Below are 27,345 nucleotides of genomic sequence, written 5' to 3' on the forward strand. Positions count from 1 at the left end.
TTCTTTTTGTCCTGTGTAATCCTGATCTCTGGGCTTTTCTCCAGCCTTCAAAACTTTTCCCCTTTCCCCTCTCCAAGTCTTGCTCTCCATCCTTACATTTCCAGTGTTTGCTGTGTCCCTTTCTGTCCCTTTCCCCTTTGTTCCGGCCCTCTTCTCACGTGTGCTTTTCTTGTTACATTCCCAAACCATCACCATAAGGCACTTTTCTGGAAGCCCACGTCAATCAGCAATTCTATACCTGGTTCTCCTGCACCAAGATCTGCTGAGGCAGCCTTCTTTGCTGGTTTCTTTCCCCTGTTTCCGTGTCTGTTTCCAGGCTGACACTGGAAAGATTGACAGAAATGATGTACTTTAATGACCACGCACCAGCATCTGAAGATTTCTAAGTTAGCTCAGTGAAAAATGGTGCAGAGGAATGTCTGTGCTACCATGGCACAGAAAAGATTTTCAAGTTTAGCAATCTTGCAGTCAGGCACATTCAATCCTGGGCTTCAGAAGAAAGGGAGGAAACAACTAAAACCAAAATCGCTTTACGCCTGTCTTGGAGGAACAGCCCGCACCTCCCACCCCAAGCCATCAAATCTGGCTGATCAGGGGTAGATCCGGGCAGTGCAGTGGTAGGGCTTCTGTGTGCCTGATCCCAAAAATGAAACATGGCAAAACTTCATAGCTTTGCTAACTCTGATATTTTGGCTTTGCTTTTCTTACAAGAAACCAACTCGCTCTCGGCTTAGAAATATCCAGGTGCATTTTCCATTTTCTTATGAAAAACTGTGACTCCAATAAAATAAAACCCTTTTAGCAAGCATTCTGTGATTTTTGGGACTGCTGGTGAATTACTTTACAAAAACCCCAACTATAACCCACACTGTGCATAAAGCTACATTTCAGGAAAATGTTTCTTGCTTTTCTTTTTAACAGCACAAACAAGAACAACAGGAATTATCAGCACAGAATAAAACCATCACTGCAAAGCAAGCACTGTTCTCCCCGTTGCCTTTCCAATGCAACCCCATAGTCCCCTATCCATGTGTTACAACAGCTGTCCTGAGCTGTTCTTTGCAGCATGGCCATGAGATTGTTCTCTTTAATACCTGTTGGCTCGTTACTTGTCCACGTAACAAAGACGGTGGGTTGTACTGCAGGGGTTGGCCAAGCAATGGGTATCTGGCATCTCCTTAAAGAGAAAGGTAGTTAGAAGGGCTTGTCTGGTATATAAAATCTTCCTCCAAGTTCCTCTTTCGATGTGTTTCTTACATGGGAGAGAAAGCAGAACAACTGTGCACAGTGTATTGGGCTACAGGCTAACAAAATCAGGCTTGGCAGGATGAAATAAAGGCTAAGTCAGTCATACACTGATCACAAGGTGCAAAGGCACAGGCTTCCTTCCATTTAACAATTATGCTGAAAAAGACACGAAGACTCTTTCTTTGTTGCAGTCTTCTCTAAATCCTCTCATTCCAAAGTGAGTTTAAGGCCAAAGCTCCTCTCAGTCTACTAACTGAATAATTTCTGTGGTTCTGCTCCTAACTAGTGCCAGGTACATCTTCACATTCCTACTTGCTCCAAGGATCTACACAGTCAATGGAATGGAAGTTTTTGGCGATCATGAAAGACTAAGCTATGCTTCACAACAAACAAACTGGGATTTTTACAACCACCTCAAAACACAAAGCAATGACATAAAGGTGCAGAAGATGAGACAGACAAGAAAATGAGGTTTTCTTTATCAATAACAAAGATATATAGAATATTCTTTAAGTGTTGCTGTAATGTAAGTAATTCTGTGAAAGAGTTTGGGATCTATACCAGGGCATCTCTGCTCACTGAAAAATGGGGTTGTCTTAATCATTTGGCTTATAAATGTTATCAGCTATCATGTCTCAGTGAAAACTCCCTATTTTCTGGGTTTTTTTCTGTCAATGTGGCAGCAGAGGACTGAAATTCTTCTACAAGGAAGCTTTTCTATCTTTGGGTGAGAACTGTCTGAAATACTAATTGAAGCAGCAACAGTATTGGTTAGAGGCTCCAGACTCATCATGCTACTTTAGAGTATTTCTACAAAGGGATGAAGAATTCTCCCTTAGGCAGTGGTTTGATTCAGTGCATCATCCACAAATGAGTGAGCTTGGCAGAACATTCAGCTCAACACTGCATTTCTATATCCTTTATCCCTAAAGGAAAATATGTCCGCTTAATGTATGGAGATCAGCTAGCCCCACATGATTGATTTTATCTTTGCAGCTCTGCAATGATCTCTTTTGTGACTGTGCCAGCTAAGGTCCAAATTGATGGTTAAAATGTGAAGTTACATTATACTAAACATTTTATTAGCTTTTTCAGTGGTGAAGTGGGGATTTTCACATATGATAGAGCTGGGGGGTTATAGGAGCTCTCACAATAACAAGATGATCAAAAGCTTTTAAAAGAGAATACAGGGGCAATACCATTGCAGAGACAAGGGGAAATTTGACATGATGCTTGAGGGGATAACTTTCATCATTCTGCTTCAATGGCATTACTCTAAAGTGAGCCACAGTTCATCAGAAAATCCTCATGTAACTTGTATTTTAGAACATTCCAATAGAAAACATACACATATTTTAGTTAACTAAGAAAAAAACCATACCTTGTCCAGGGACAAAAGGTCTAGAAAATGGGGACACAATGGAGAGAGGTGTTACTGTGGGACGGACGTTCTTCATGTTTGCCAGCTGAGCTGGTGCTGGTGACTGGGCCGGTGAGGTGACAGGACTACCTAGTTGAGGACTATGCTGCAACTGGAAAAATGACAAGTTATTGTTTTAAAAACCACCTGGTTGAACATGCTAAACACCCCCTACAGCATTCAAAGACTGAAGTTAAGATTTTATTTCCCCACAAAGAACTTTTGAGGAAACATGCCACGATGCAATTCATGCCAATCTTAAGACCTCCTGGCAAACACAACCAAGCCCTCGTACCTGTGCAGCACTGTCTAAAGTGCTAAGTTCCGTGGACTTCTGCCCCCGTTGGTGCTCACAGTAATACTTGTTCTGCTTCCACTGTGGAGGTGAATGGTTGCGGGGCTGCGGGGTGTTGGGGATGTTCAGCTGCATCATGACCATCCCCCCGGCTGGCGGGGGGGCTACTGCTGCAAGGCAAAGCCAGCACCATACAGTTACTTCAGCACATGTCTCAGTTCTTATTTTAGCACAACAGACATGAATTTAAATGGAGGGGAAAAAAAAGAAGGGGGAAATAAAATAATGAATGTTTTGCTAAATGAGCTGTTGAAGCCTAGAAAACTAGGGCAGCATCTTCTGTATAATCACATTTCCACTCTGGTATATGTGTGAGATAGGGAACCACTGAAACCCCTTATGGAGAATATTTCTGAAAGAAATCATTCCATTTAATAGCAGCTGGAAGTATCCAACTGGCAGTGTGGTTACTGTCAGAGCTTCATTTCAAACCAGAAGTTATCCAGTTAGCTTTCCATGGTATGCAGCAATAGGGGCTCAAAGGGTTATCTCTGAGCTGATGGCTACATCAGAAACACCCAGAATCAGTCATAGACTCATAGAATGGTAGGGGTTGGGAGGGACCTTTAGAGATCATCTAGTCCAATCCCCCTGCAGAAGCAGGGTCACCTAGATCAGGTCACATAGGAACATGTCCAGGTGGGTCTTGAAGACCTCCAAGGAAGGAGCCTCCACAACCCCTCTGGGCAGCCTGTGCCAGGGCTCCCTCACCTCAACAGTGACATAGTTTTTTCTTATGTTTAAGTGGAACTTGTGTTCCAGCTTCATCCCATTACCCCTTGTCCTGTTACTAGCTACAATAGAGGGATGTCCCAACCTCCTGACACCCACCCTTTAGATATTTATAAATGTTAATAAGATCTCCCCTCAATCTCCTCTTCTCCAGACTAAACAGCCCCAGTTCCCGCAGCCTTTCCTCATATGAAAAATGTTCCATTCCCCTGATCATCTTGGTGGCCCTGCACTGGACTCTCTTCAGCAGTTCCCTGTCCCTCTTGAGCTGAGAAGCCCAGAACTGGACACAGTACTCCAGATGAGGCCTCACCAGGGCAGAGTAGAGGGGGAGAAGAACCTCCCTCGACCTGCTGGCCACACTCTTATTGAGTCTGTAACCTGAGGCAAAGTAACTCTCATTTACAAGTTCTATATAGGAATGCTTGTCTGGGCAGAGACTGCAAATGGATCCCCCTACAGAAATGCCAGTCAGGGGAGAAGAGCCCTCTGCCACTGCTGTGACCAGAGGCTGCCCCAGAGAGGACTTGTCCTTCCCTCAGACCTGCCTCAGTCCCACAGTCACTTGCAAATGGCTGTTTGCCATTTCCTCCTCTGCTTTGCTACTGCTACAGCATTTCTCAGAAACCATGAGTAAAACACATGGTTCAAACAGCATTTAGTCACCCACCTTTAAAGAAGGCATCTACAATCTACACTCTCAAATGAGTACCTACGCCACAGCATTGGTTAGGAGCAGTCAGATATAGACTACAGAATGCATTCATCCTGTCTCTTAAAATGGGCTTTTGTTTTCACTACCCCTGGGCTCCACAAAAAGAAACAGACTACTTTGAAAAGCATACTAAATAATGATCTAATAGTATTACAACTGTATTAGCTTTTGTAAACTCTGATGTATTTGGTCTATTGATATTGACAAGAATAAATCAAGTAATGTTAGCAATATTTTCACATCCAAACATTCTAACGGCAGAAAGTTCTGCTCGTGTGTTAGAGATGGAAACAGAAGCATCAGATGTCTGTCCAACTTTAGCAGAGAAATTTAAGAGTCCATGCTTTGTCCCTGTAAGAGCCACATTGTGCAAGCAAAATAAAACAAACCAAAATTGTTTGAGTGTCTACCATATAACCAGAATAATATATAACGTGACAGCTTTCAAGTGGTAAAGCCACCAAAGTGTGTTAATCCCTATATAGAAACCTGAGAGGTACCAGACAAACATCAGGGTAATTGGTTAATTTCAATATTTATGCATATATTTACAAAAGCTAAAAATTACCTAATTTCATCTTACTGTTTTCTAATACCATAGTATTTTATTCTGCAGCACCCTAGTGTACCTATTGTTTATCTGTGCTCTGTGGGAACTGAACACCCGACAAAAACACACTTGTCTTTCCAAACCATCTACAGCATCACTTCTAAACACGTGTCACGATTTGCAAGTACCATTTAAACTGAAGAAGAAAACTTTGTACAGACAGAAAGACTTGGTTTCTCTACTACTACAAGTTCCAGAGCATTTCAGTAAATGAAAATAAATGGAATTCTTTTCCTGAACAAGCCTCCTGACAAAATGAAGTTAAGTCAGTTTGCAGACACTTCATCACCTGTCAAAACCTTGAGAAGGGAAATGCAGATCAAATGTTTCAAAGGCTTCCCAGATTCAGTCTGGTCCTCTCTAACTTTTTGAAATGAAAACACAACCCTAATATCACTTACTCAACTCATAATTTATCCTTCCTATGTCATAGACATAAACCTCCTTAAACTGCAGTTGAACAGGCTTGACCCAGGCCTTCAAAATTGCCTAAGCAATTTTTCTATCTTCCAGGATCGAAAAGGAACACAGAAGAACAAACTAGCATCAAACTGATTTCAGACATCCCAAAATAACAGTCTTTCAGAATTAAAGCCAAACTCGCTCAAAGCAAAATGTAAACAAGCCCAAACCTGCCCATGAACTAGAACACACTCCTAGCTAACCCAGCTGCCTGGCCACGTCACTGTATGTTTTGTATTTACTCATAAATAGCCTCTAAAAATATCTCAGAAGAGAAATCTTTTTATGAAACATCAGATCAATAACAGAATCTGGGGCACTGACCTGGGGTTGTTTCATCTATTGCTTGCTTCCAAACACCCCTTTCTGATCACTCAAACCTCTAAAGGTGCCAGATTCCCTATCAGTAAAACACAGACAGTACTGCTGTGATGAGACGATTGCTGTATAACCCACTGTTTGCAGGCTAACCCCAGTGCTCTTCATTTCCTCATCAGTCCATCAGTTTCATCCTTGGGAATTCAGGGTTTTTCAAGTGTTTGAATATTAACATTGATAAACATTTCATGGCTACCACAAGCACACTCTCACCAATGTTTTGACAGGCATTGAGGCTGCTATTCATCCACCTTACAAAAATTACCCAAACATTTTGCAGATCAAAACATTAATAGAATGGTAGGGGTTGGAATGGACCTTTAGAGATCATCTAGTCCAATCCCCCTGCAGAAGCAGGGTCACCTAGATCAGGTCACATAGGAACATGTCCAGGTGGGTCTTGAAGACCTCCAAGGAAGGAGCCTCCACATCCTCCCTGGGCAGCCTGTGCCAGGGCTCCCTCACCTCACAGTAGTTTTTTCTTATATTTAAATGGAACTTTTTGTGTTCCAGCTTCATCCCATTACCCCTTGTCCTGTTGCTAGCTACTATAGAAAAAAGGGATGTCCCAACCTCCTGACATCCACCCTTTAGATACTTGTAAATGTTAATGAGATCCCCCCTCATTTAAGTGCTTCTGCTGACACTTCCTGTGAAACCAGCTGTTGCTTCACTCAAGCTCCAAATGATCACTTAAAAAGTTACATTAACAACAACTCAGATGAAGAAATATGAAAAAAGGGTCTGCAGAGACGGCACTCGTGTTGCAGTTGTTCTAGCAGTGAGCCATGAAACCAATCTGATCATGTACAACAGATTTCTAGACAGAATGGCTGAGATGAAAACCCCAATAAAATATACCTTTCATCGGCTGCATGATGGAAAGACCAGTGGGCGAACTTTTACATGATGAGGGTGAAGACACTATGCTGTAGTGCACAATGGAAGCAGCCTGGTGTGGCTTTGACTTTGATGAAGGTGGCAATAATGTAGGTGGTGATGGCTTCTGACTTGAATGGTTGCTATAAACTACGGAAGTAAAAGCAGTAAATAAGGCCACTATAAAAACCAAACACAAGTACCCCGACAGAGCTTCGGGGTATTTCACTTCAGGTCAGTTTTGAGATGTCAAGTTCACCTGCCTCTCACATAACTTCACAAATGGAACACAGAAGGAAATATAATACAGTTGTTAATTTTGCATCAAAGCCTTAATGACAAATATCCCAATCACTTGGCACAATCATCAATAGACAGTTTTGAAGTCTTTCGTTAAAAACTTGATTCCCCCAACCTGCACACTGCTGTCCTTGAAGCTGCTGCGAGTTGCACGGTGATGATGTCCTAGGAAACTGTATCTGCTCTGATCCAGGAGGCTGCAAATATCCTACTGATGCGCTGTAATAATAATAATAATGAAGAAAACATGACTAAGAGGCATTTGGGCTGCACTCTGTGATGTAACCGTGGCTGCTGCCTTTGCCATCCACACAGACTGCAAATCACCGAGATCGTGGCAATTTAAAAGTCATTCTTTTCCCACCTACCCCCAAACCTACTCGTTCTTCAGAAGACTGATGTTTCACGTCTCTTCCTTGGCAAAAAACCCATGCCCTGCATTCATTAAGAAGGTTTACTAATTCATCTATTTTGAGATGCTATTTTTGGGTCAATAATACTGTCAGTACAAAGACACATAGAGCAACAACAGACTCAGTCTCAGTGAAATGACGACTGCAGAACCTGCCACGAGGCTGAGCAGCTCCCAGAGCACACCAAGCCAGCACACCTCTGCTGCAGCCCCAAGGAACACAGCTCAGAGAGATGGCTGCCTTCCCACAGCTTTACCAAATGGGCTGTGGGACAAAAGAGGACCCAAGGAGAGAAACAACTTTCCCTTTGTTTGTAATATAAGGAAAGAGATAAAAGTTTATTATGTCAGGGATTTTTCAGGGCTTTCAGGGGAAAAATCAGCAAAGTAACAGACATAGGCAAATTCTACCCTACCACTAACTGCTCATCCTGCCAGAGCCAGAACATCCAGTTGGGAGACCATAATCAGAATGGTGCCAGTAGAACCCTGTACTTAAAACTTCTGTACTAACAGATAAAGAGAAATGCACTGAGAGAATGAGAAGAGAGTAGTTTATTACTTCAAATAGTGGAAAAAACCCAGCAGTTGTAATCCTGTCACACTTACCATTTCTAGCTATGTCATCACAAGAAGTTTGTTCCATCCTTTGTCCCACAGGTCAACTATGTAATTCTAATGTAAAGATTCCCTTCCATCAAAGCAGACAAAACCCAACGAAACCTAAACCAGAGGGGTTAATATCTGCATGGCACATGTGCTCTCACTCAGCCTCCCATCTGTCTGCTGATGACAGCTTTCAATAGCGACCTGGAGGTTTGAGACCATTCAACTCTTGCAGAACTAACTTCTGTTTTCCTTGTCCAAGTGCTGCAACATAACTACTTTGATCAAAGCAAGATGCTGTCAGTAGTTGCTGTCTGCTCCAAACTCCTAATGAATGTTACTCGGTTCAAAACCGAGGGACATTCTAACTGATGCAAAAGATCAATCAAGAAAACTTTCTTCAAAAGAAGTCTGGGATTATATCTACCTGTGACTTCACTGGACCCCAAATATAACTACAGAAGAAAAGGACAAAAAAAATCCCTTCAGATACAAAGAATAAGAACTCTACTTCTCTTCACTACACCTTATTGAAGTAGGATCTTAGCCAAAACCAGTGAATATGGATAGTCAACTGAAATGTCACTGCAGAAAGGCACTGCTGCTGTTTGGTGTGTGAAGAAAGGAATGCAGAAAACTCAACATGTGGAACTGTAGTAAAGTATTGCTGAAAGTGATGTGGAAACAATGTTTCCCAGTCTAACAAGTGTGTCCCAAGTGCCAAAGAGCAAAAATAAGTAATAAAGTAAGTGTCTAAGTCTCCCTCAAATACATTTTTATACACACAATACCATAGCAGATCCTGTCAGTTATTACATGGCACTTAAGCCCACTGGCTGAGAAATCAGAGTCCAACTCACCTTAAATTAGTCTGTTGACTTGATGGAATGACACTGTAGTAAACTGGCATTCCTGTTGTGGGCAATCCTTGATTTGACTGACTGGGAATGATGACAGGCTGTTGATATGTCTGCTGGGGCACTGCTTGCGAACCTTGAGGCACCGAAACCTGCAATTGAGAACACATTAAAGATTCCCTTCTGCAGGCATTTCTCTTTCTGCCTCTTGACCATCACTTAGTTTACAGAGGAAATAATAATGATAAAAAATCAATCAAAAGCAGAAATGGAAAGATCTGTTGTTTTCTAAATCTAGAAGACTAGTGATAACAGTAGTTGAAATAATAATGCTCTATTAAAAGCACGACTTTTTACCTTCTTCCTCCAGAATGGAAATGTTGATTCCAGGGGACTCCATCAATTAACAAGAGAGATTTTTCTCTACAATACCAAGAGGGGTGGTGGGGAGGGAAATCTCATGAGCTTTTTCTTCCCTGTCCTCTGAGTCACAATTAACACAGCACTTGGCTTTCAACAGGACTAGAACTTGTACACATTTGTGACAGATTTTCTTCTCACTTCAGCTGTGAGGGTTTTTAATTTCTGTCCCTAAAGTCTCCTTTGACACCTGCTTGCAGCTTCCTACCACTTACAAAGCAATGCACTCAAAACCCAAACACACAGAAGAGTGACTGGAGAGTTATGAACAAGTTACCCACCTGATAAGATGGCACTGAAGGATATGGAACAATCACACCTTGAATTTGATTCCCAACGTTGTTGTGTTGGCCACTGACTAGATTTTGATTCTGAGACTGCTGAACTCCAACTAAACCCTGGTAGTTTTGCTGCTGGTTAGGCAAAACCTGGTAACCTGAAATTACACATTTAAATCTTACTTTGAAATAATGAACACATTTTATACACAGTTACAGTTTCCAATGGCTTTTAAAATCTGACAGCTTCATAAGAATTGAACTTCCCATGTGTATAAAAAGCCAACATTGAAATGAACTGATTTATTCATTTGAATCCAGCAGAAATACTATACATACTACTTGCAATGCTGCTCTCACATGCTTGCAATGTTTCTTTATGCTCAGTAGCATGCATTAACGTACTCATTTGACAGGTGAAAGCTGAAAGCACGTGAACAAAGCATGCTAGATCATGTCAAAACCAATTAATTGCCTATTATTACAGACAAGGCCATTCTAGGTACTTTAGCTTTGAAATCCTAGTTATGCTCAATTCTCCTAGCAGCTCAAGTGCTCTAAAGGATGAGAGCACCTTGACTGGGATTAAAAACCAGATCACACTGCAAGGAGATTTGTGGCAGGCATGTATGCAATTCTTTTTAAAAAGGGCTATTTCTACTGAAATCTGTAATGTTAAAAACCTGGGAACTGAGAACAAGCTTCCAGGTAAAAGCCACGTTGGTGTACAATGGGAGACATTTTATATTCAAAGCTATCTTGAGGGGAAAAAAAAGATTTTCATATTTATCCCTCTATAGTACCTCTACAATAATTTATTATTGCTGATACTGGCATCCTTTGCTACCTTTCAAAAATGGCCAAAACCACCTCCAAACCAACACCAACCAAGCACGAGTCCCAGACAGCACATCTGTGCGTTTATTAGGCCCAAACTGAACTCCTGCCTCCTTTTTGTGTTAAAGCCTGTCAAGTTAACTGCTGCCATGACCCAAACACATGCAGAACACAAGGAAGGTTCTTTTTGTCAGATTCTGTTATACAGGTACATGCTACTTACCACGGCAGCAAAAGCCCACAACTATCCCTGAGTCTGACACAAAGCCAGTTATCGCTCCAGAGTAACAAAACTGGGCCTGTCGAGACGCACTGACAGCAAGAAGAGTCTGTATTTAACTTGGGTATGTTCACATCCTATTTGCCATTCCCCACACTCCCTACTTGGGTATGGAACTATAATAATGCAAATCCAGCTGCAAAAACTCACTTTGAGGGGTTTCTTTTAATTGGTGTTCAAAATGTTGCATGGTCTGTTTTGAAAATCATTCAGTAACGCTGTTTTTTAAACAAACCCCACCAATGTTCATTGTTCATACAACAAACATTGGGAAGGAACAGTCTCAGCTGGCTGTCACTAGAGAAATTGCAACAGTGAAGAGTAAAACTAGGCTGTTAATAGGATCAAATGTTGCTTCAGAAAATTAAAGGGAAGAAGGTTCAAGCTTGTTAAAACCAAGAGAGTAACCCAAGAGAAACACAGAAGACACTCTAGTTTCAGAGTACTATACAAAACTTCAGAACAAGGCATGCTTGAATTAAGATTAGTAATTAGATCTTCAAATAACTCCTAAGTTGGAACTGTGCACAAAAATCCATCTCATATCTGTAATAAACCAAGTGCTTACATGTACTTCATTACAAAATGATCTGTGGCACGTGAAGAGCAGCAGAATGTGAAGCTGAGGTGTATGACAGATAACAATAAATACATCTGCAAGCTAAACCCTTCATTTCCCAGACACTGCAGTGTAGCTGTGAATATTTTTCAGCTTTTTCTGGCACTTCCAGACAGACATGATCAATTTTGCAAGCAGAGAGAACTGGAACAATATAGATTGACTGCCAAGAAGGTTCCCCACAGCGTTCCAAAGAATGCTCTATTTTTAGCTTCACAATTTCACCTCTGCAGAGAGAGTGGTCTGACAGAAATGCAGCACTCAGCAGAAAACCCACACCTGCCACAGCAGATTGTCTCATTACACAGAAAGACTCTGAAACAGCAGATGAAAAGAGAAGCACGCTGCTTAATATTGACAGAATGTAAAAGAAACCACTGTTAAGAAAAGTTAATTTACAGAACATAGCAATACATCTTCTGAGTAACACATTAAGAGTGAGAAACAGCCTTTATTCCAGAACAGAGAAGCAAGTACCATTAGTTTGTTAAGAAGCTTTGAGCATTGCTTGGTTACAACTGCTACAACTACAGCTACTGTTACAACTATAATAGTTTAATCACCTGTGTGAGGCAGAAGCCAGTTGAAGCCCAGCTGACGTTTCCACAGTAATTATACCTCAGAAAAGACTTTTAAGGCTCATGGTAACCGGGCCCTTGGTATCACAGCAACTAGTAATATCTTTTTCTTAAAGAGAGTTTTCTTCTCCCAACATCTTTTGGGCAACCAAAGCATTTTTATTGAAAGCGAATCCCTCAAGTATTTCACCTGAAACCCCTTTAAAAAGGAAGCCAGGAAGCAGCTGAAAAAGAGACCGGTTCACTGTGAGAAATGTAAACCTCTCAGACAGTGTTACGGCCCCGAATCCAACCGCTCATACAGTCAGTCAGGCCACTCCAGAGCACTGAACCACAAGTGGCTTCAGTTGCCACACTCCCAGAAGCTGTCAGCCTTTATCTGAGTTCATGTTTGGAAAATTATTTCATAGTTAGCAACTACTTCATAAGATGAACAACACCCATGGCTTTTATGGAACGCAAGACTTGTCGATTCTCATCTTTGACCAGACACATTGCTATGTTAATTAACCAAGTAACATGCTGCCTTTTGTCTCAAAAACAGCTGTAGCTAACAGGCATCAACTACTTTGGATGTAGCTTTGTGTCAAATTAACACAAATATTTACAGCTTAAAATAAATCTACAAGAGAGAAACTTTGTGAGCATTAACAGAAAATCGGCCTACAAAGCAGTAAATGGCTGTGGAGATTGAGTTAAAAACTGCTTATGTAGTTGCTAGTAAAAGACTACCATTAGTGTTAGTAAACACCAAGTAATCAAGGATTGAATGGAAGTATTGGCTGGAGCACCCTTCACTCCTTAAGCAACATCCCTCAATGTCAGGGTTGTAAGTACAAGGTACATTATCAAAGCAGTGAAGTAGCTGTCTGCACAGCTTCCTTATTTTATGTCTTTGAGGACATGGGGAGATTTCATCTGCTGATGCTTCCCATCCTGTCCATATTACAGGCAGTGAAATTCAGTTAGAGCAAAGAGCCAAAAGCATTCCAGAAACTTACTTACCAACAGCAATTGACTCCTGCCTTTGCCCCTTGGTGCTTTCACACCAGCACCTCCAGCTTGCCAGTTCAGATTGATTTTACCTACAGACACACACTGGGTTCTCTCCCATTCTCAGGGTTTGGTGCTACTCACATAGGGCATCCCCATAAAGGAGGCAGTAACTCCAGGTGAGCCTCAGATTTTTTGCTACTGAGTAGTCTAAATATCAAAAACTCTGAGGAAGGAAAGCAGGTTGTGTGGCACAGTTGGATAACACAGCTTTAAAAGCAGTCACACAAGGGACTGATTTGTTTTCCTTTGAAAAAAATATCAATACACTACCACATCTGAAAAGTGCTGACCAATTTTACAGTAAGCAGGTACTATTTTAAAATGATCTGACAACCCTGCCATAAGTGGGCATCACATCTTGATCATTCTATGCGACCTGATCTAGGTGAACCTGCTGCTGCATGGGGGTTGGACTAGAAGATATCTACAGGTCCCTTCCAACCCCTATGATTTTATGATTCTGCAACAAAGTAATGCCCTGTAAATTTGTGAACTGAACCCTGAGTAACAACTTCAAATCTTGCTATTGGAGCACTTCCAAGAAGGGCTGCAGCTCTCACAGGCCACTACATGGAACAGCTATAAAGAAATCCAGTTAATATTTGTAAACAGCTGATCTTCCATCCTAGTTCTGTAAAGCAATACACAGTTGGGGGAAGGGGATGAATTAAAAAAATCCTTCCTCCTGAAGGAAACTCAGAAGGACACTGAGTCTAAAGTATTCAACTAAGACATGGCACAGAAGTCTGCTTTTAGGTCTGGTGTTTAAGATTCTCTTGCCTCCAAAGATCACAACTTACTTAAAGTTTTGACAACCAGTCAAGATGTTATTCAGAAGTAATTTTGTTTCAGGAATACAAATCTTATTGAAGAAGTTGCAACTATTGTTAAGAAGAGATTATCAGAATAACAGTAGCTACAGCTAGAATTCCTAAGGGAAGAAAAATGAGAGGAAAGAAAGGAGACAGAAATACAGCTTGAAAACATGGATAGAAATGTAACTCAAACAGGTGAAAAGTGTTTACTAAAACTAGGAGGAGCAGAAAACTAATGCTAAACACTGAAGACTCAGTCTATATTCTATGCAATACGCAGATGCCCTTAACCTCAGGAAAGACAGACAAAGCAGTACCATCAGTATCTTGTGTATAGCATGATCTTCATGCCACAACACCTAAAATTAGTATCTTTTGTTTAGAGCTCTCAGTTATGGTGCATCTCTGCAGTGTTATACCATTTAAAGCTACTAATTCATCTTCCTTGGTAACTAACTTTGGAATAACTTGCAAGGTTTTTAGAATTTTTCAGTCTTGACCTTAAAAAAAAATCATCCTACGATTAAAGTTACAGCATGAGCCACTCCCAGCAATGGCTCAATTCTCAAGTTTCATCAACAACTGACTTGTTTTTTTCCACATTAGCTTAGTTACACTTTACATCCCGTGGCTTGAAATTTCACAGCAAAGTAAGCTCAAGAAGCCAAACCAGGAGAAAAGGCATAGGAGGTGTGAAATGTTGAAAGAATCCAAACCAACCTGTCTGCTGTCCAGGCTGTGCCAAAGGTTGGTTTTGCTGCGTGTTGTAGTGGACAGGAACAGGTCGGTACTGTTGACTGGAGTGTGGGTACTGATTGGGGGCACAATAACAAGCTGACATCTAAAACCAAACAATTAGAGAGATTCAGTACCAGCAGGTTTATGGAAGGCAGACATCTACATGCAAAACCAATCACATCAGAAAAGAAAGATGCAAAACTTATTAAAAAGGTGTAAAGGTTCAATAGTTTTCCTTCTGCTACACGAAGTCCCTCTTTAGCAGCCCACTTCTACTCTTACTGTAGAAGTAATAGCTCCCAATTTCCAGAAAGAAGCATCTGAGACACTAGAAAACTATACAGAATGTAACTTTTACCACCCATCACCATGGGTGATGATTGCTCCTCATGTAAACTGAAGTAATTGATTTCAAAACACATAAGCCAGAAAAAACCCACCCCCAGAATAAATGCCCTGGGCTGCAATCTAACAGGCAGCCCCACACCTTTTAGGAAGCTCATGAACAGAACAGCATGACCAGTTTGTAAATACAGCTTGGAGGAGGGAGGGAACAGATGGTACCTGTGGCACAGGTTGCTGCATATATCCTTGCTGCTGGAGTACTTGCTGGTTGACAGGGTGGCTGGATGTCGAGTAGCCTGGAGCAGAAACTGGTTGCCCAGAGGGTGGTGGAGGTGGAGCAGCTGCAATGATATAGCCAGGCTGCTGTGGGGGCTGGAGGACCACAGTGGACTGGAACATGGCAGCATGAGGTTCAGCAGGCTCGGTAGGCGGCTGGCGGGCAAGACTCATATGGCTAAACTGGGATCCCAGGTTGTCTTGCTGTAGCATGTAAAAGAGGAAAAATTACATTCACAAATGTACATTCAAGGGGAAAAAAAGAATAGGCAAATCTCTCAGTAAGTTTCAAGTAAGCAGGTCTCAAGTTACTGTGCATTAGCAACATCAGCCAAAGAATAAGAGGAAAGAGCAAGATGAGACACAGTAGCAAACGATCGTCAGGGGTGACGGCAGAAGGGGACACCAGTCAGAAACTTCACTCATCTCACTACAAATACTCAACTTTTGGACTACATCTGCCTCTATTAGATGTAAGAATACACTTGTCAAAGATGACTTCAGAATTTGTGTCACTAACATTTTTTGACTGGACTGCAAAGCTTGAGTGAAAACATCTAACCCCAGGTAAAACAGCAGAAGGCAGCAGTATTGCTAAAGTAACTCTTGGTGTTAAGAGCTTAAGTTAATGAAGCTCTAATCCTGAATAACAAGGTACATTCCTCTAACTTGGTATTATACTACATGCAAGGATTAATTATTTTTAGCCTGAAATCAAGTAACAGCTGTAAGAAATATATTCTAGTGGTTATCTAACTATCTGCATTTCGTTAACATCTGAAACTAGGATGCTGATTGCACTGAGACTGCAGGAGCCCTGTAACATCTCAACCTCCTATTACTGTAACCCCACGCTCCTTTTCTTTAAAACCAATTCAGTATCAAATTATTAACATCCCAGAAATTGGAAGTGATCACTAGTATTATATTTTTTGTTTTGCTAAACAGGAAGACTTGATTCCTACTTGAGAAGTGGACTCTCTGAACACTACAAATATTTTAAGACCACTCGATCTTCTCTTAAATGATCCTGAAGAAGACAGGAGTTAATCAAGAAAGAGTAAGTGCAAGCTCTTTTTTACTGATTAGCTACATTTACATTTTATGATGAACTTTTATAGTTCTGAGGCTAAAGGTATTCTTAATTAACACTGGAAATACAAATTTGTACCTACAACGTTATTTAGAATACTTTTACAGTTTAAAAAGGCCTGTTTCCATGAATCTAACTTTGCTTTTGGCATTTCCTTCTTTAGTGATGTATTAACACAACTGTATATGCTTTTTATATTGGATTTTACATTCTGCTTTTGTTAATACCCAGTTTAGAGCAGACATACTGGTATTTAGTTATGGGTTCATATGACCTCCACATCTGTGCAAAGGACAAACCCAAGCAATATGTGTTTACTTTTGATGCACTACCAAGAGGAGTAAATTCTGATCTGGTCAGTTAGTCCTACAGTGATACAGATTAACCACTGAAATGTGGCATTACCAATAAACCATCCAGGAACTTCCCTGGTACCAACCACAGATGATGAATTTTGCCTTTAGATCCTGAAAGTAGAGCAGTACTCCTTTTTACTCTGTTACTGAAGTTCCCATCAGTAGGAATACATTTTTGAAACTTAATATTGGAACTCATTTCCTAAACATGAAATACTCTGCAATGATTATAAACCTGGAAGGAGTTTCATTCTCTGCTTTAACCACCATATGCCTAATAATGATGGTGAACCACAGCATGAGACACCTGAACTGGCTGCTGCTAACAGCAATTCAGTCACTTGCTAAACTTGCTCAGGTTGGTTAATTAACCCTTCTCATTTCATTACTAAGGGGGTGAGTTATACTGACTGCAGTCCACACAAGCTCAAACTCTAAAATAACCTGAGAAACAACATTGCCAAGAACAGAACAGCCTCCACCAAGTGCACTTCCTATTACAATTGATATCTGAAGTACAGGTAACAGTACAAAGCTGTATTATTGGAAGACACTTTGATTAAGTTGAAAATAACAAAATAAAAACTCTGAATACATGCTAAAATCATGACTGTGTGACACTGTGAGGTGCTGACCAAGTCGTTCTTGGAGCTGCCTGAAATTGGCTCTGTCCAACATAGGGGCAGCTCCTGGTTTCTTCTCCCAGAAGCTACCCCTCTCCTCCCTATCCTAACAATGGGTTTGCCATACAAACCCATCACAAACGTATTCATTCAAGTATCAGAGCAGTTTGGGAAGCCTCAATTTTTGACCTGGTCTCTAGTTCAGATTCTGCCCTGGATCTCCTCTCCTTTACTAGGTTTCAGTTTCAATTTGTGTGTTTTTTGGCTTTATTTGGTTTGTATTTGTTCAGCAGAAGAAAGAGCAGACAAGGAAACAAGAAGAAAGGATGGAAAGAGGTTAATTCAGAGACAGAAAAAAACTACTGACTGGCTAACAAAACAATCACACTGAAAGGTGGTTTCTTGACCAAGGGAAATAATATGTAGCTAAATATAGAGACAAAGCCTTAATTGCACATGTTTCTGCCAAACTTGAAAGAAACACATAAAAACCCTCAGAAAGTGTTTCCCCCCCTCAGGTAATGTTTTACTGTGACTGAAAAGCTAGCCAGTCATTACACTGCTATCACACACCACTTACAACCAACCAAGCAAAGGTCAGCACTCACTAAAGATTAACCCATGCAAGAGGAGATGAACAGAAGATATAATACCACAGAATATTGCTGTGTAGAGGAGACTGGCAGGAGCGGGGGTGGATAAGAGACTGCAGAGTACTGGACAGGCTGGGAAGAAGGCTGCAAAGGCCGCAGAGGCTGAAGGAATAACAGGTTTATAAATATGGTTAACATCAGAACAAGAGAAGTGAAAACAAAGTCAGTCTTTTGTAACACTAAAAAAAGCATCTATGCTCCATTACCAGAAAGAGAATGGATATTTCTTTGCAGTCTTGAGCTTAAAGAAAAGTATCAAAGCAGATGGAGTTTTCAATATGTCTCCCAGCAAAAATACCTTCATTTGTTACACATGGTATTAGCTGTAAGTCAACAAATCTCTTCCCTTTAGGACTTACTGTTTCTTTTAGAGAGTTTTTTTAATGACAGAAACTACATATGCATTCTAAATACAAGCTGTCTCAAAGTACCTAAAGACAGAATAAATTTACTGCTAACCACAGATTTGCTTCTATTCAACAGTACTAAAGTATTTTCTCTAGACTCTGGTTATCTGAACATCAGACAGGTGTCATTGCTGATAACAGTTTGGGCAGGTTCAACTCCAGTATTCACTGAAAAGGCAATCATAAAAGTTCTAGCCTGCTTCTCAAATTCTTTACAAATACCACACACACACACTTGGGTAAACTAAACCGGGAGCAAGAGTACAAATGAGCCTTTTCCAAAACAGGCCATCTCTACTGTGGCATACATGGGTATCCTGAACAGGAGAGTTCAACTGGGAAAGGGAACAAAGATAAAGGTTTAGGTCTGAAAAATAACTTGAATGAAATTTGAGGAAAATGTGAAAATGCCACAGGAGTCTGTAGCCAGTAGTGTGGTACCTGAAAGAGCTGCTGTGAAAAGAGGGTAGAACCCTCTCTTCTCCTGCCCATACACACTCTGCTTTGCTTTTCTTCAAGGGCTGAGGCCATCTTTAATCTGGTCTGTTTTACTAAGTTCCTCTCACGTAAGACAAGGCTAAAACACATTCCCTATTTCAGTGGGCACTTTTGTGACAAGAATAAGCCAAAGGACTATTAATGAGGTGTTCATACCCTACTCATCCTAAGCTACCTCTTTTGAGCCATTACTACTGCTTTGTGCATTACAGCCCTGGTTGAAAAAGTAACTTTAAGGCAAGGAAACAAAGACTTTGGTGGGCTTAACTCCCTTCCCAGATTGCTGACTACATTACCGTCAGTGCCAAGGGTCACCACACACTGTGACTACTGATGCAGGCAGAGTCTCTTTTCCAGAGCAATCGAGATTTGGTTTGCTCTTGGCACAATAACATTTTCATACCAAAATATCACTTATACTTTTAAGAAAAGGCTGCCTATCATGTTCAGTTATTAGCAGAACCGACAGTTCTGAGGACTGGGGGTGGCAGGGGGAAAGTCCAGTTTCCCATACTTGCGTAGCTCCTGCTTCCTCAATCTATACTTCAAGAGATCACACCTACTGTTTCCTTGTTATCAGACAGCAATATATGACAGAATCGGGCATCACTAGAGCATCATGTGTTTGACATGTGCACCTGTGAGAGGATGTGGTTAGCTGCTGGCTGCTGCTGGGATGCTGTGGGAAGAGGTGGCTGTTGCGGAGGTCCAGGCACTTGGGTCCTAACAGGTTGCTGAGGCATAGGAGGATTGTACACAACTGGAGTGCCATCTGGATTAAGGAATGGCTGACCTGAAAAGGGGAAAGAGAACAAATACAACCAAGTGCCAGTCAGTTACCAACATCTTACTTTGGAGAAAATAAAGACACATCTATTTACAGTAGGCAAAATGAATAAACTCATACACTTTGAAAGTCAGTCACCCTGTTTTACATGATAGATTTAGGCCAAATCCCCACAGCACTACACTTATGACAGCAAAGGCTAAACAGGCCTCATTTGACAAACTACAGGCAGTTAAAAATGAAAATGTGTAAGGTAAACAATGACACCTCTGTCTCCACTCAGTGAACACAGATAAGTATTTGCTGTGTCCTACTTGTCCTCAACTCATATTTAATGAAATGGATTGAAGTGATAAAGGAAAACCCTACTAAAAATACTAGTGTAAAGTTCTTTAAAAAACAATTAAATGAATTCCCTTTTAATCAGTTTGAACACCAATCAGAACACAGGACAGCTTAAAAGCAAACACTTAAAAAACATATATATATACATATATATAAAGCAGTAGCTGCAATGGTATTCCCATAACTGCTACTGAGATCACTGTTAAAAGGACTCCCTTCCCCTATTCACAGATGAATTGGCCTTTAGCTTTCAAATGACAATGTAGTACTATTCCCCTGTTTAGTCATTTGCAACTTCCATATTCCAGCAGTGGATTAACTCAACTACTTAGAATCAAATTATGTACAAGCTAGCTGCTTAACAGCATGTTTTGCTTTGGTTTATTTTGATGCTTAAGGTCCAAATACCTACGTAATTTTTCATCCAATGGAAACATTTTCTCATCTAAGATTCTTTCCAGAAATGTATAAACTGAGACTAAAGCCTTTGCACTCTAGCCAGTTAAAGTAGACTCTTTCAGACTTCTTTATCCAAATCATATTTAAATGCAAGTGTCCAATATAAAAGTGTAAAAATTACTGAAGGCTGAGGCAATTAATGCAAGAGAGAGAGAGGAAGCATGAACAGATGTGCAAAAATAAGCTACATATTATGCAGGTGGACTGCAGGACATCAAGCTGTATTCAGTTTAGCTTAATTGATTTCTTTTTAATGCTCAAGATAAAGGAATGTTCACACAAATAGAGAGTCATAATTCCTTATTTATTTCCTTCTAATGCTTTCTCATAATCACAGGAGGTTAACCTATTTCATGGAGTGGCTGAATAAGAACTATCTTTTCCTGATTATTGCCTTCAGCTACTGAGAAGAATGGCTCTGTTGACCTTAGGTCACAAGATCCTCTGTCAGAATGCTGAGGAACTAACAGATTTTTGAACTCTTGGCTGTTATTTGGAACACTAAAGGCAGAACAACTAACAGAATATGATGAATGGAACACATTGTAAGTAGAAAATGTATCTGAGTTTTGTTTTGGAAACATACTTTCTCTTCCATTGGGTGCTCATTAGACATTAACATAATATTTGCTTATGAATTACTATTAATGACTAGTTTAAATTCATTAATTCATTAAAATGTAGGAAGAATCCCTTTTTGGAAATCAAGCTAACTTTAATGAATATCAAGCCAAGCCTACAGTTCTGCTGCCTTTTCTGAGTAGGGTACAAGATGTTTGCAGATGAAAAACTTCCACAACCACATTTATTTCTCTGCTCTTTCCTGTTGCTATGCCCAAGTCCCACTGACAAGAAAAGGAAAGCCATCACCAATACAAGGGGAAGGTGTTGACACTCATCACATGTAAAATATTGACACACAACTGAAATGAAGATGACTCAAAGCCTGCTATTATTTAAATAACAAAAGTGTACCATGATTTACACGAAATCACTTTCAAGCTGATGGTTCTGTTTTGGTGCCTGCAGTATCTGTTTTGCTTGTGCAGTAACTCAATATTTTAGCACGGTGATGCTAGAAACTCACAATGTGAAAAATGACAGCCAACATTCTTCATATTTCATTGTAGTATCTCAAGTACTCTGCTTACAAACACTAAACACACTTATTTTGGAAGCAAAACTTATTTGCCGATTATCACGTTTGCCTTCAGATGGCCAATGGACACAATGGAAAACTGCTGAGTAAGATGTACAACTATCACATTAGAACTAGAAAAACTAATAGACAGTGTCTAGAACACCTAGATCTAAGAGGGCAAACACATCCTCCTCTAAATCCAATGGCTCTTAGAAAATTAAGAGCTATAGCCCTAATTTGTAACCAACTTTTTAGCAGGCTTGGCTTAAACCATTTATAGAGTAGGGCATTTAAGAGCAACCTCAGACAGCATATCATTATGTGGAAACATTAATTAAAAAACCCCTAATTTTCAATGCAACCACAAATGATTTAGATTAAGGAAAAAGAGAAGTAATTTAAGAATTGACCATTTTAGTGATTCAAATGAGAGAAAATTAGTTGAAAATACCAGGTGCATTTTACATTCAAACATAATAAAGTCCACCTACAGAATGATAGGAAATACTTCCTGAAGTATTTTCTTTTTTACAAGAAAAATAGATCCTTAAACTAAAAAATCATTTAAAAGCACAATGTGTTACATAAAAGGTATTAAAAAAAAATATGTCAGGACGTTTCAACAATGAATTTGTGCCCAGAGAATGCTAACTACTCATTTAATCCAGAGAATGCTAACCAGTCATTTAACCCACACAAGCAGTTTCATGGCTCCTGGTATGTATATTTTGTACTACTTCTTTAAATATTGTATTGGCCAATTGCAATAACACTGATTTCATCCTGTTTTGAACAGGCAAACACAAGTTCAGAAATATCATGTCACCTCATGCTTATTTCTTTCACTTGTGTTAGGTCAGTTGTGACAAACGAAATGAAGGATGATAAACTCTTTCAAGTACTTCTTCAGGCTCTCTCCCCTTACTGAAACTGGTTTGTAGTAGCACCAGAGAAGACTTTTCCCTCTCTCCAAAACAGTCAAAGCAATTAGTGTTATTCTGTGTTCTGAGTAATAAATCATAGGTAATATTTTATGCAAATTGCTCATTAAAATTTTACATACAAGCTAAAACCCTAGTAGAGAAAACCAAGTGAGTTCTCTTATCCCTTTGATCCTAGAATCATGCTTTCTTTTTAAATTAAGCACACTGAACAAACACAACCACAGAAAAGAAACCACAAGGAGAAAAAGAAAGGACAACATTGACAGGCAGCCTGATGTAAATATTCATGCATTTCCCTCCACAGTTCTCAATTGTTAACAAAAACATCCACAAGCATGTACCAACCTGTTTGAGGGTTGATCAGAACACTGCCAGGTGGTATGCCTGCAGCTTCCAAGGGAAGCAAAAAGAAGCTACTGCTAGTAGGTGCCACTTGCCCACTTATGCCACCATCAAAGGAAAGAGAGTTACTAGTGCTGACAGTTGGATAGCCGGCAGGCGTGCCGTGAGCAGGCTGGCTTAGAGCTGGCACTGGAAGAGGCTGCTGGGTGTGAGAAAGAGAACCCGTGGATGACCCTACACTACTAGAAGACTCTGAACCTAGGAAAGGAGTAATGAGAAATTGTTTTTACCTAGAGACAGAAACATCATGCTCACTTAAAATAAATATTTGTAAATGCTTACTCTTAAAGCTCTGCATTAAGCACATCATTAAACAGCAGCCTTTTCAACCAGATCCCCCTTCAGCTCCCCTGGAATACCGTTACAAGATTCTTTCTGTGAACCAAGGGTCAACTCAGCACTGCTTTGCACCGTGAAGTGAGGTTTTCAGATCTAGCTCTCATTTTCTGGCCAGGAAATACACGCCTGTACACATGCACATCTGATGCTCACTTCATCCACAATTCACTGAAGTGACTGGTCACTTACTCCAAAGGGATGCGTGCACGTGGCATGGATTGGACAGGCCATGTGCACAGGCCATGGAGCCTGCTGACTGAATGCCATCGGCATTACACAGGTATCAATGACTAGAAACATTGCAAGGCAGTGCAGAACCAGACCCTGAGCTTCCTGAAAGCCAATGCATGCAGCTGAAAGCAACACTCTAGAAGTCCAATATGGAGAAGTGTGTAGAACTGCACTGTTCCTAGATCTCTAGGTATACAGCTTGTCATACTTATGTATCATCCTATGATACTTGTAGTACTCTGAAACAGAATGTAGCTGTTTAAATTTAAGAACTCTTCATTAGCAGTCTCTATACAATCTAGAAGAGGAAGCAAGGCTCAAAAAGGGCTGTGACAAAGTTTGTTTACTGTTTGAAGTCACTTTGCTGTCCTTGACAAAAATTCCTAATTGTAACCCTTTTCCTTGTGTGTATAGCTTGAAGTATTTGCTGATGCTGACTATTAACCTTTTTTCTCTTGCTAGATGAAGTGAAATACAAAATACAATTGCTATTTATTGTAAACTGGGAAAAATAGCATATCCCAACTCTGTAAAGCAACCTTCACCTGATCAGAGCGATTGGGATTAGATTTGTTTATCAGTATATCCACTTCTAGATTATGTAGAGAGATTGGGCTGAGGCCATCATAATTAAAGCCATCTACATCCTTCACCAAAATGAACACACAAAACCAGTCTCAACACATGCAAAATCATCACAACCAGCAACTGCAGTAAAGCAATAACCATCAAGACAGGCATTCTGAACTTTAAGTGTTAACTCTTAGAATAGCAAAATAAAGTTTCCAGCCAAATTTCAAGAACTCATTTATGTTCTTGCAATTCAGAGTAAGAGTTATAAGGATATATTTTATCTCTACACCATTGTAAGATTTTAGATCCTTTTCAAGCTATGCCAAATAGCATCACAACATTGGTGACTGAAATAACTTGATGTGAGGGCACAGTGTCACAGCATATGCAGAAGCACCCTGGAATGTATTTTTTTTAATACAAGTACACAATGTACAGCAGAATTTGTAACTGTTTTACTGCAATAAGGTACAAAAGCATAGTGATATACCTATAAGGTAGTGGTGGTTTAAGGGAAAGCAAAAAACATAAAACAGATCATTAGAAACAAGTTTTATAAACCAAACATAGAACAGGTAAGCAATAATACTCTTTTCAAGTTCTGCTTCAAATTGTCACGTAATGCATCCATAAAACTTATCCATGACAAGCCTCAATGTTCTCCATAACTATCTATTGGATCAAATCACACTGTCATTTGGAATACAAACATTTACTAAATTACATTTTTGACCCACAGAAGATCTATATCTGTATTTTCTGAGATTTCATTTTGACATCAGTCACAAGCTAACACACTTTTGAAACCCAGACATTTATGTTTTCCCTCCCAATAGTTCTGAACCTTAAAATTTAACCACACACTTTGTTCCACTGATCTGATTTTTCAGCAGTCGAAGAATTAAGTAAGCTTTTTAGCCATATTCATTTTTAACAGGGGAACTGAAAGACAACACAATATATAGAACTATCAGTTCATAGGCTTTAATGCTGGGCTTTTCCCCAGCTATAAGGGATAGCAGTGCAGAGTTCCCTGAGACTGCACAGTGTAGCTTTGCCACACTGAAACTGAAGCATTGAACTCTGAGCTTTTATTTTGTATGAAGTACTTATGTTGATAAATGCTATTAAATCCTTTGTACAAGAATAAATGCACTTAGCTTAAAGCCATCTCTAATGCCCTTTCAACTCCTACTTCCAAAGTCAAAAGCCTTCATATAATTTGTTATCTGAAGTCTAGATCTCAAAGGCAGTTCTGCCCTACAGGTCTGTAGTGCTTCTATATATGCAGCACTCACTGCATGCAGAGGGAGCTGTATGCACGGGGCAGCTATGAGAAGGAGGCCTCTATGTATGTACACATCTGCAACACGCATCGAGTATCAAACCATCAGGTACTTCACTGCTATGTAACTATGTATGTGTACAGATTTTATTATACCTGTCTTCGACAGCCTGCCTGTGCTTTTGCTGCTTCCAGAGCTATCTCCTCTTGTCAGAACTGATATCCCACTGAAGCTGCTGGCTTTCGTCACAGCTGGCTTCAGATTGCGGATGGAGCTATCAGAGTCGGTGCTGCTCCAGGGACGGGGTTCACAATACTTCAGCTCATTCTCAGTACTGCTCTGATGGCTGTTGGCTGATCTCCCTGATGCTTCCTTATTGATTCTGTAAGTTACAAACTAAACTTTTAGCACAAGCATCAATTGCAAAATAAGGAAAAATAAAAAAGGAAAAAACAGAAAGAAAAAGTAAAATGCATGCAGAATACTTTGGGAGGTTTTTGGTTGGTTAAAGAAAGCATCAAATACCTAAGTATCTGTCGTCTTTGTTGTGTACTATTAGTTTCTTCCTCCTGGATTCTGTTGACATTTTAATAAGATAGCTTAATATTTATTAAGAAAATAGGAAAATGAAACAGAATTAAATGGCAAATTTTCTTACCTTTTATCAGTGAAATAATTCTCTTGGGGACACAGAGACTGAGGGACAAAGAAGTGTAGAAATTAATATGAATGGCATCTAAACCTCCCACTACAGCGCAGTAACAAACACACTGCAGCTGGGAGACTTTTGTACTATTACACATAGACTTTTACAGCATCCTCTTTATATTAAGCTTCCTGAAGGTTTAACCTCTTTGGTGGATAATTTCCAAAAAGAAAGAAGACAATATAAAGAGGCTCATCTGCAGGAAACAAAAGTTAGCATTAGCATAGTGACAGTGCTGATCATTTTTGTTTTATCAGTGTTTTTCTGAAGTTACAAATCCTCCATTTGGCCTTGGCTGCATTATCTAAAGCTTCCAGCTGAGGTGTGACTTCCCAAGTTTGGTAACACCACCTGAGTGGCCTCATCTTCAGCTTCAAAGTGCACGGTAGAAGACGATGCTGGCTACTGCACTAATTGCACTGTATGTGCATACGCTAAAAAGCAGACAGAACATATAATCAAAAAGGCTATTATTGACTTCAGTTACTTTGTCCTGGACTGTGGCTTCTAACATTTGGTTCAGCTTCTAGTGGTACAATACATAGCAAAATGAGTATGCAAAAGAAAAGGTCATTTTATATCCATATGTCCATTCTTCTTGTTTGTAACCAAGGTGAACAAAAAAGCCTAGGGAAAATATGTGGATACAGCAAATTAGCCTCTCAGAGCTCATTACTCTTGCTTCAGGACAAGAATCTGGGTTTCGATGTGTGAGAGTTAAAGGTGAGGAAAAGTGCATGATTACAAGTAATGTGTCTTTCTGAAGACATATTAGCTCTGTTTCACTCAATATAATTAAATATAATTGCTACTTGTGATTTGATTATAGTTCACAATGTTGTCCTGCTTGATAACTCGGCTCAAGACAGACATAGACTTCTGACTGACATTTCACATAAGGGAATTAAACTCATTTTACTGTGACCAGCCATGAGACAGGCACAAGTGAGAAAACCCAACATTTTAGGGGTTGGTTTTGTTTGTTTTTTTCCCACTTCATCTTGTTTTTTTAAGTTATTATTGCTCTGAGCAAAAACTGAAATCACTGCAGTATCAACACTCTGTAAGTTAAATTTCAATAAGGTGCAAATTAATATCTTGAATTAAGTCATGTTAGACAATGCACCAAATAATTCCTGAAGGTTCCTCAAGTTTCACACAGTAGCTATTAGATAAAACAGAAAGTTTCTCAGTAACTTCAATATCATGTACAACTCCCTCAGGCCACATTCATCATCTGCTCAACTCCCTCCAGAAACAGAAAGTTTCCTGGAAAGAAGTATCCT

General features: G+C 40.0%; 1 protein-coding gene across 10 annotated transcripts in view; it reads right to left on the minus strand.

The window, feature by feature from the left end:
• The window catches only part of R3HDM1 (R3H domain containing 1), an 84,434-nt gene that overhangs the window by 2,333 nt on the left and 54,756 nt on the right, over positions 1–27,345 (minus strand). For 5 of the 10 annotated variants that reach the window (XM_062004445.1, XM_062004440.1, XM_062004442.1 and 2 more), the window contains 15 exons: positions 26,012–26,049; positions 25,879–25,929; positions 25,509–25,735; positions 19,485–19,639; positions 17,942–18,043; positions 15,160–15,420; positions 14,578–14,698; positions 9,676–9,830; positions 8,978–9,126; positions 7,215–7,318; positions 6,782–6,949; positions 2,964–3,133; positions 2,630–2,780; positions 1,095–1,177; positions 239–323 (listed from right to left, as the gene is read on the minus strand). In XM_062004445.1, coding sequence (XP_061860429.1) covers positions 239–323; positions 1,095–1,177; positions 2,630–2,780; positions 2,964–3,133; positions 6,782–6,949; positions 7,215–7,318; positions 8,978–9,126; positions 9,676–9,830; positions 14,578–14,698; positions 15,160–15,420; positions 17,942–18,043; positions 19,485–19,639; positions 25,509–25,735; positions 25,879–25,929; positions 26,012–26,049 — 2,020 coding nt within the window. Of the gene's footprint in view, positions 1–238; positions 324–1,094; positions 1,178–2,629; positions 2,781–2,963; positions 3,134–6,781; positions 6,950–7,214; positions 7,319–8,977; positions 9,127–9,675; positions 9,831–14,577; positions 14,699–15,159; positions 15,421–17,941; positions 18,044–19,484; positions 19,640–22,867; positions 23,123–25,508; positions 25,736–25,878; positions 25,930–26,011; positions 26,050–27,345 lie in introns of all 10 variants that reach the window. The other 5 variants (XM_062004451.1, XM_062004441.1, XM_062004450.1 and 2 more) reach the window with 5 other exon arrangements.

The sequence above is a fragment of the Colius striatus genome, chromosome 11, assembly GCF_028858725.1.
Source record: "Colius striatus isolate bColStr4 chromosome 11, bColStr4.1.hap1, whole genome shotgun sequence".
NCBI classification, from domain to species: domain Eukaryota; kingdom Metazoa; phylum Chordata; class Aves; order Coliiformes; family Coliidae; genus Colius; species Colius striatus.